Consider the following 10396-nt stretch of genomic DNA (forward strand, 5'->3'; position numbering starts at 1 on the left):
AGGCTCTGGACGCGCAGGCTCAGCAGCCATGGCTCACAGGCCCAGCCGCTCTGCAGCATGTGGGATCCTCCCGGACCGGGGCACGAACCCGTGTCCCCTGCATTGGCAGGCGGACTCTCAACCACTGCGCCACCAGGGAAGCCCCGGAAGGTGGATTCTTAACCACCGGACCACCAGGGAAGTCCCCTGCTTGCTGTTTTTCAAAACAGTTGTTGGGTGAAATCACCCAAGGAAGTGATTTCCTTCCTGCTAAGATATGCACCATGAATATTTTCTAAGTGTGTATGTGAATGTGTGTGATACATGTGCTAATTTAATTTCCTTAGTGAAATTCTGCAGAACATCTGGGTCAAAGTTCATCTTGCATTATCAAAGAGGATGAAGCAGAGGGGAAAAATATGCATGACAGAGTCTTGACTTTTAAATGATTATTCGTACAGTATCAGTACACCAAGTAGTGACATGCAACAAGTTCTTGAATTCTATCATCTAGTAATTTTAAATAAGAGAAACCAAAAGCAGCCCAATACTAGTCCCCACTGTTCTAACTCTTAGCCGGAAAGGACTATTTTAAGGCTGGCTGTTCACATAGGTTACAAGTAACTATTTACTACTTTTTCATAGATAAAGCCCCTGACCTTCAAGAAAGAGTTAGGGAAAAAAAAAAAAAATTTAATCCCTTTCTTTCTTAAGAAAATTGTTTTTTTTTAAACTATATCTAAGGTCATAGGAAGGAACCTTCATGATCTAACTTTTGAACAAGTAGAGTTGCAACATAAAGCTATGACATAAAATTAAAAGAAAAAACAAAACTATATCTAAGAAAGAAAAAGTCAGTGTTCATAATATGCCACTCGAGCGAAAAGGCACAGGAAAACAGACAATATATACCCATTAAGTTTCTAAGAAATGTGAGGTAAAAAGATAAAATCTTTGGATAGGCCATAAGTTTGTACAAAGAAACTATGATTGCTATTCTGCAAAAAGTGAAGGGACCTATTATATAATATACAGAAATAATTTAATGCCTTTTCACAAGAATATAACCCAAGCCTTGTTGAAGCCTCATATTCTATGAAGGCATCTAAAATGCCAATCCACAGCACAGCGCTTTTGCTCTTCCCCTATCCGTTTATGCGGTAATTCTCATGGATTTCTGGCCGGATGTCACAGACAAAGGCCAAGAGGTTATCCAGGACTTCATCCCTGTTCTGCCGGAAGTAGGTCTGAAGGATGGTCATCTTCTCCTGGGTGTCCTTCTCCACTTCAGTGCTGCAACTGCCGTGGGATCCCAGAGCCTGGAGTCGGGGAGCAATGACAGAGGGAACGTCAGGACAATGCTCTGGCTGGGCAGGAACAACATTTAATAAGCAACGTTCTGACTTTTGAAGAAACCCAGTCTCATAATGAATATAAGTAATCAGCAGCATGACTGAAGAGCGTGAGAGAAGTCAGGGTTCCACAGTCACATCCCTCTACAGCCTCACGTGCAGCCTTAACCAGAGACTGGAATGAACCTAAAGACCTAACAACTGAGGCCTGGTGGTTAGTAATATGTCTCCTTGTGTGGTTTTAAAGGGGGTAGATACATGGTGTTTTTTTTTTTAAAAAAAAAAAAAGCTCTTAAAAAATAACAAACACAAGGGCAATACAATTTAGAAGGAATATACAGTTTCACCATTACTGGTTAATGTTTTAGCCCTTAAGTTCAACAGTGGTTTCACCAGTATTAAGAATACGTGACATCTGTTCTTTCAAGTAGAAATATTCTACAAGAATACACAAGAAACTGTTAACAGTGGTTATCTCTAAAGAGGACTGTGGGTCTGGGTGAGAGGGAAACTATCCCTTCATTGTTGCCCTGTTTTATTGCTTGAAATTTTTAGTGCATGGATGTCTCACCTCTTCAGTTTCCATTTACAACTTAACACACACACTGATGGACAGATTTTCTTTTACTGTCCACTGTCTTCTCATTGTTAACTGTTATGCCTACTTTATTAGAATGTGATCTATCAGGTTCTTAAGGTATCACTTTTTTGTGCCTGAATCTTTTCATCACCTAAACTGCTGTCGCCTCATTATGAAGGTTTACAACTATATCCCTTCACATTTGTGTAACACATCAGTTTACACAGCATTCTCTCATATGACCTGTTACCTATTCCTCCATAACCTATGAGGAGACTATCACTCCTCTTTCTACAGTTGAGGAAAACAGGGCTCAAAGAGGTCCAAGTGGGGCTTCCCTGGTGGCGCAGTGGTTGAGGGTCCGCCTGCCGATGCAGGGGACACGGGTTCGTGCCCCGGTCTGGGAAGATCCCACATGCCGCGGAGCGGCCGGGCCCGTGAGCCATGGCCGCTGAGCCTGCGCGTCCGGAGCCTGTGCTCCGCAACGGGAGAGGCCACAACAGTGAGAGGCCTGCATACCACAAAAAAAAACCAAAAAACTTTAGCCTTTACCTGGGCTTCCAAGCATATAGGTCAATAAATTCCATTTTGCTTAAACCAGTTTGAACTGTTTTCTGCTGCCTGTATCCAAGAGTCCTGATAGAGGTTCTTTTCTCGACGAAGCCTCCTCCATCCTTTCCCTTTTCCAGAATTTTCCCTACTTTCTCTGTACTTTCTGTATCTGTTTTTGTACTATTATTATATGCATCTTACACATTGTGGTCTAGCCTATACTACTGACAAGTGACTATACTAAAGTGGGGCTCCATGTGATTTAAGTTTATGACCATTACAGCCCTCTTCAGTTGTTGGTTTGCATGACTTACATTTTATTGCTAAGTGTCCCTGACCACCAGACACTTTATTACTAAGTGTCCCTGACCACCAGGCTGTTCGCTAAACTCCATGAGGGCTATGTCTATTTCTGTTCACAGCTGATCCTCTAGCATCTGGCACACATTAACTGTTCAAAAGATATTTAATAATATCTATATTCAATATATATATTAAATAACTTATCTCTATAAATTATCTATATTTAATATCTAATTATATCTATTAATAATTCAATAATTTAACTGAATAAATGAAGACTAGGATTCAAATGTTATTTAAAAATTAATCACCTTAAGAGATTCAGCCTAAGCATCCAGTAACCAAATTTTCAAATTTCTACCAGAATCAGAATCTCTGAGCTACGCTGGATACTCTGAGAGCCTAAGGGGAAGAGGAGGAGAAGGAAGCCTCAGGAAACTAAGGCAGAAATGAAAATAAACTGAGCCCACCGCAGCTTCCTTGGCCTTGAATTCCTTCTCCCTCTGCAGGCGGTACTGTTCAATTTCAGCCTGGGCTTCTTCTTTGGCCTGCTTCAGCCTCCGGTTCTTTCCTGTTTTCAAAGGAAGTGGTTAAGAGACAAGCAGAAGAGGAAGCAGAGACTGAGATGGTAAATTCTAATAAACAAGCACAAAAGTTTAAAGATACAGTCTCAAGAGACATGCATGGGGAAGAGGGAGAGAGAGAATTCAGAGCTAACTAATAGTACAAGCTCCTGCCTCCTGTACTTAACTAGACTGTACTTCAAAAGGAGTGACTAGATAAAAAGGACCGCCTTCTATACCTACAGTAGACCGTAAAAATGATGCAAAAAATTTTGGAATGTGTCAGAATATTCTCTCAATCTCAACTACTAAGAACCAACATAAAACGGGCGACATTAGCCATCTGGGGAATCCTCTCTCTTCCTGAGAAGTAAACACCTAAGTATGCTGCTGATTACAACTGGAGCTTGGCTTAGAAGCTTAGCAGGGAGGCTAACACACTCCCAAGGGACATCAACCTAAACTGTAACTAATGAAACAGATGATGTAATATTGGAAACTAAAACCCATGCCTGTGCACAAGGAAATAAGTAAAAGTGGTTCTGGGAAGGAATTCTGAATGGGGAGCACTGGACATAAGACTGCACAAGCATCTAAGAAGTGAGGAGACACAGGGGCTCTGGTTTTTAGAAGAGCATAGTTTAACATAAAGCTGGAAAAATTCTCTAGGTTCTATCAAAGGCTTTATGAAAACAGACCACAAGATCAACCAACAAGTTTCCCTGTTCACCAAACTTCTAAGACACCCAAATGGGATGGTGGGGGAGGGGGGCAGGTCCTAGACAATCAATTGAGGATTTATTTAATTCAGAGTAAAAGACATCCTGCATCTAAAAGCAAGCTGTTATAATTCATTGTATAGCAACTGCCGAAATCCCAGTCAGCCCATGTAGGTGAATGAAACTGAATTTAACCTTCCACCTCCTGATTAACAACAGGATTTTCAACTGGTGATGACCCCATGACATCAATCCTCCATGAGGCTAGTCTAAAACAATCAATAGGTGTCTAAGCCCCACAAGGACTATTTCTCCAAGTATATATTTACTCCAGTACTATTTAGTGCCTACTATTTAAGGTCTGCTGGAGCCAACTTCTATCCCAATGCCCCACATGCTGTCTTCCTCATCTGCTATATATTCAAAGCCATATTCCGAAGTCAAGGTTCTTTTCCAAACCAACAAATTTTAACACAGCCTGAACATTATGCAGTAGCTCCACATAATTTCACAATACCACTGTCCTGATCACTCCCAACAACTATGGCTCCCTGAATTAATTACTTAGTAAACCATTCTCCGCCTGTCAGCAAACACCTTCAAAGTTCAATTTTCATTGGCTTCTCTGAAAACCTAAAAATATCTGAGGAGAAAATCATTTCTTTTAAATCTTGTTTTTTTGTGGGCCTTACATGTGGAGGCCAGCGTTCTGTTTCACTCCCAATGACAAACCACATACAAAATTTTTAAAAAGTTTATGGTCCAAGCAATGATTTCATGAAAAACTGGGGTTGGACCATTTTACCACATCATGCGCTGCCTCTTCCCAATTCCTAACTGGGTGTGTCAACCATAATTACAGATCAAGAAAGAGAGTAACTTCTTCATATTATAGGTCTTCTCAATACTCCTGTTCCTAACCACTGCAAATTCTGAGATGTATATTAGCCATAAACTCACTCCTTTAAAACAAGTTCTTTCAGTCACTATGTAATAGCTACCTGAGATATACAAGTCCCTGCACCAGGCCTGATGGGATAAAGGAAGATGTATAATATGACCCCTACCTCCAAGGCACTCAGAATCATTCTTACCATATGCCCAATACCTGTTCTTGCACTTGCCCCAAATATTCTCACATGCTTCCCAACAGATACAACTTCCGCTGCTGATGAGCCATCACAGGACAAACTCTGAGAAGTCATTCTGGAAATACTGCGTCAAGGTCATGATCAGAAATACTCCATGAGGAACACAGAACTTCCCAGTCACCAGAGCAAGAATAGAAGACTTGTTCCCATCTCCAGCTCCCTCAAAGAAAGCTTTTCCAATGAAATACAGAGTACCACACAACCCCTAACTGAAAAAGTAAAAGAGCCATGCTTGAAATCTACTTGGGTATGGGATAAGAGTATAAATCCTATTCTGGGGGAAAGAACACCAAGACATTACTAAGATTAATAGTTTTTGGTATTTTACCCCAGCTATGTTGTTTCCCAGGGTATGGTCATACGATTTTTGTCTGAGCCTCATTTTTCCCATCTGTCAAATAGGAATAGAAACATCTATCTCACCAGATGGGAAACTGAAGATATAAAAGTTAAATCAGACATAGTCCCTATTCTCCAGGAGCTTAGTCTAGTGACTGAGCCATATAAAGAAACAGCTTACTGCACAGTGATGACGGGAATAGGTACTTGGGGAGGACTCCTAGCCTAGTCTGAGAGGAAAAGATGAAGTCAGGGAAGGCTTCCTGGAAGAACTACTGCCTAAATTTTGATATCTGAAGAAGCCTAAGTGTTAGAGGATGAAGAGTAACCTAGGAAAAGGCTCTTCCAATCAGGAACCAGCTGTGCAAAGGCTTGCAGGGGAAATCAACCAAGGCGCTTTTGAGGAATCACTGTGTCTGGAGCGAGTACCTAAAAGGGAGATTAGAGAAGAAAGCCACAGCCTGATGCAAAAGCACCTCCTACACCCTCTTAAGGAATTTAGGCTTTATTCTGCAAGCACTAAACGTTTGTTGACTATAGGGGCGGTGGGGAAGTCATATTCGCAATTGAGAGGTATGACTGACTGCAGTGAGGAGAACCAAACGGAAGAGAGGAGGAAGCCTTCCACTCACCAATCTAGATTCGATCTACCTGTTAAGTTCTTGAGCAACCTCACACTTCTCAACTCTAGCCCTCCTCTCACCTGCAATTAATCTACCCCAAATTTGCTTCCTTCACTGGGGCTTTGAATACCGCAATAAAGACCACAGATGTCCCAGGTACTGTGTTTGGCACGTATTAACAGCATTGAAAAAACAAATGTAAGGAATTAACGAATTAGGCTACTACGGGAGCCTCAGAGAACTTGATGCCCTGGATTAAGATGCTGGCTGCAGGGATGGAGAAAAAGTGAACAAATAAACCTTGGCAACTGACTAAACATGGCGAACGAGGGAGGGTCTGAGACGTGGCAAAAAGGGCTGTTTCCAGCCTAAGCAAAAGTGTAGATGGTGGCTCCCTACAGTGAGACGGAGGACCCCAAAGGAGTAAGTGCGAAGGGGGAGAACAACGCGTTCCGTTTGGATAATCCACTTTACACACCCCCGAGACCCTAAGAAGGACGTCCACTTTGTCTCCACGCCCTATCTACTAGCCTACATCGCAGCTCTCAGGCGACCTACAAGACTTCCAAAGCCTCGGATCCAGAGCTGCGAGTGCGATTGTAACCAATCCCCCACCCCGCCCCCGGCCCCGTCAGCAGTTTTTCGGGCCTCACCCACCTACCACCTCCCGCGGCCTGCCCGCAACTCTTGGACTCGCGCCACGCCTGGCCGTCCCAACCCCAAACTCACGCTTGCGGGCCTCGGACACCTTCTCGGCGGCCCGCTTCTCGGCCTGGAGCAGCTGCTGGATTCCCTGCGACTGACTAGCCATAGCTGCGGCGGCGTTTCCGACACGCCACAGACAGGCCTAGATTGGCTCTATCGCCCCTCGGGTCAGCTGACCCAACTACCCAAGATCTGCGCCTGCGCCCGCCGCCCCGCGCACCATCACGTGACCTCCGCAACGCCGCGTCAGCTGACTTCACTTGGCGTCTTGTGACTCGGAGGGGAAGAGGTAAGGTGAGGCGGGGCGAGGCGGGGCGAGGCGGGGCGAGGCGGGGCGAGGCGGGGCGAGGCGGGGCGAGGCGGGGCGAGGCGGGGCGAGGCGGGGCGAGGCGGGGCGGGACGGAGGCGGGAGACCAGAGCGCCTTGACTGCGCCTGCGCAGGATCTGCTGTTGCTGTCTTCCTTGCTCACACGCAGCTCAAGGCCCTTTCAAGGTCTGTCTTTTCTCTGGTTCCATCTTTGTGGCCGCTCTGCGACGTTGTTACTGCGGTAATCCCTCCCTTTACAGTAAGCTCAGATCGAGATCCAGAGAGAAGGGGCCAAGTCAAATCACTTTCCCCTATTTTGCCCACTGCTGTACTCCCGCCCCTTTTTGGAGTTTTCTTTGGCACTCGGAATATATTTAGGGACAGGCTAAAATTCTTGTCAGGCTCTTGGGTTGGAATCTGAATTGGGAATAGGGAGACTTGGGGTGAAGTCTGCCACTAATCTGTGTGATTTGAGGAAGGGTGCTTTCCCTTTCTTAACCGAAGCTCAGGAAAGGATTAGTGTTTTCCATAAATATTTGAGGAATGCCTGCTGCGACCCTAGACCGCTGTTGGTACTGAGGATACAGCAGAGAGCGAGACCAACAAGGTCCCTGGTGGAGCACGCAGTTTATGGGCAAAACCAGATTAAACTAAAGGGAAAATTACAAACTGTGGTAAAGTAATGAAGGAAAAACGCAGGTTGCTCTACGAAGGAATAAGGAAGAGGGGGTGTGGAGGTGACTGTGAAGACTCTCCCAAAGAAGTGGTATTTAAAATGATATCAGAATAATGAGAAGTTAGCCAGGAAAGGATACTGGGAGACAGTGGGGGTGGAGCGTGATTAGGGGAAAAGGACATGCATATGTGGATTTGGGGGGAGCAACATGGCACAGAGAAGTCTCCCACCACAAATAGGGAGGTAGGAAGCCAGTGGTTGAGTTTACAATATGACAAGCAGTGTCCTAAACGCTTGACAACTCCTTATGGTAACTTAGAAGTAGTGTTATTAACCCCATTTTGTAGCTGACCAAACTGCATCTCACAGAGGTTAAGTAACTTGCCCGAAGTCAAATCCCTGTTAACTGTGAGATAAGGTGTATGAATCTAGCCAGGGCTGCAGAGTGGAATATCTGACCCATTGTGCTCTTCTCTGAGAATCTTGTGGGCTGTGGAAAGGACCAGGTGATCTAGAATTCACCAAGCACGACGAGCATAGAATGATGCCAGCACTTTTAGATAGAAGTATCTCTGTACTTCAGAAGGAGCTGGATTCCTGCCTCAGGATGTTTTCATTTGATGAGGTTAGGAGTGGGGTTGAAAGGCGGCTAAAATCAGAAACTCCTTTCCCGATTCAAGAACTGTTACTTGACTGATCTCTGGAACTTTTAATTCCAGTCGATGATTTCCTGGGAAAATTTATCATTTTTGGCATTTCAAGAAAACATAATTCATTCAGTCAGTCAACGGAGGACAGTACACACTTCTAAGGGTGTGATGAGGATCAAAAGAGCTGGGTATCACCTCCTAGAGAAATGGAAATAAAAACAAAAACAAGAATAAAAAAATGGGACCTAATGAAACTTAAAAGCTTTTGCACAGCAAAGGAAAACATAAACAAGATGAAAAGACAACCCTCAGAATGGGAGAAAATATTTGCAAATGAAGCAACTGACAAAGGATTACTCTCCAAAATATACAAGCAGCTCATGCAGCTCAATATCAAAAAACAAACAACCCAATCCAAAAATGGGCAGAAGACCTGAATAGACATTTCTCCAAAGAAGATATACAGATTGCCAACAAACACATGAAAAGATGCTCAACATCACTCATCATTAGAGAAATGCAAATCATAACTACAATGAGATATCACCTCACACCAGTCAGAATGGCCACCATCAAAAAATCTACAAACAGTAAATGCTAGAGAGGGTGTGGAGAAAAGGGAACCCTCTTGCACTGTTGGTGGGAATGTAAATTGATACAGCCACTATGGAGAACAGTATGGAGGTTCCTTAAAAAACTAAAAATAGAACTACCATATGATCCAGCAATCCCACACCTGGGCATATACCCTGAGAAAACCATAATTCAAAAAGAGTCATGTACCACAATGTTCATTGCAGCTCTATTTACAATAGCCAAGACATGGAAGCAACCTAAGTGTCCATCAACAGATGAATGGATAAAGAAGATGTGGCACATATATACAATGGAACATTACTCAGCAATAAAAAGAAAACGAAACTGAGTTATTTGTAGTGAGGTGGATGGACCTAGAGTCTGTCATATAGAGTGAAGTAAGTCAGAAAGAAAAACAATTACCGTATGCTAACACATATATGTGGAATCTAAAAAAAAAAAGGTTATGAAGAACCTAGGGGCAGGACAGGAATAAAGACACATGTAGAGAATGGACTTGAGGACACGGGGAGGGGGAAGGGTAAGCTGGGGCGAAGTGAGACAGTGGCATGGACATATATACACTACCAAATGTAAAATAGATAGCTAGTGGGAAGCAGCCGCATAGCACAGGGAGATCAGCTCGGTGCTTTGTGTCCACCTAGAGGGGTGGGATAGGGAGGGTGGGAGGGAGATGCAAGAGGGAGGAGATATGGGGATATATGTATATGTATAGCTGATTCACTGTTATAAAGCAGAAACTAACACACCGTTGTAAAGCAATTATACTCCAATAAAGATGTTTTTAAAAAAAGAGCTGGGTATATATCCAAAAAACCCAAAAACACTAATGCAGAAAGATAAACGCACCCCAATGTTTATAGCAACATTATTTACTATTGCCAAGATATGGAAGCAGCCTAAATGCCCATCAACAGATGAATGGATAAAGAAGATGTGGTACATATATATACAATGGAATACTACTCAACCATAAGAAGGAATGAAATTTTGCCACTGGCAACAGCATGGATGGATTTGGAGAGTACTGTGCTTAATGAAATAAGTCAGACGGAAAAAGACAAATACTCTATGGTATTACTTGTATGTGGAATTTAAAAAATAGAACGAATTAGTGAATATAACAAAAAAGAAACAGACTCACAGATATAGAGAACAAACTAGTGGTTACCATTGGGGGGGAGGGGCAAGGTGGGGTAGGGGATTAAGAGCCACAAACTACTATGTATAAAATAAGTTACAAAGATATATTGTACAACATAATAGGGAACATAGCTAATATTTTATAATAACTGTAAAT

At 43.2% G+C, this 10396-nt stretch overlaps 1 protein-coding gene across 1 annotated transcript; it reads right to left on the reverse strand.

Annotated features, from left to right (window-relative positions):
- Positions 1-413: 413 nt before the first annotated feature.
- Positions 414-7100, reverse strand: ATP6V1G1 (ATPase H+ transporting V1 subunit G1). Its single transcript, XM_027105095.1, has 3 exons — positions 6891-7100; positions 3237-3337; positions 414-1298 (listed from the first exon to the last, which is right to left on the reverse strand). The coding sequence occupies exons 1-3, from the start codon at positions 6970-6972 to the stop codon at positions 1125-1127; spliced, it is 357 nt and encodes a 118-aa protein (XP_026960896.1). The 5' UTR covers positions 6973-7100; the 3' UTR covers positions 414-1124.
- Between the last annotated feature and the right edge of the window lie 3296 nt (positions 7101-10396).

This window comes from Aethalodelphis obliquidens, unplaced genomic scaffold (assembly GCF_003676395.1).
Source record: "Aethalodelphis obliquidens isolate GAN/ISIS:26980383/991018 unplaced genomic scaffold, ASM367639v1 scaffold7, whole genome shotgun sequence".
NCBI lineage: Eukaryota > Metazoa > Chordata > Mammalia > Artiodactyla > Delphinidae > Aethalodelphis > Aethalodelphis obliquidens.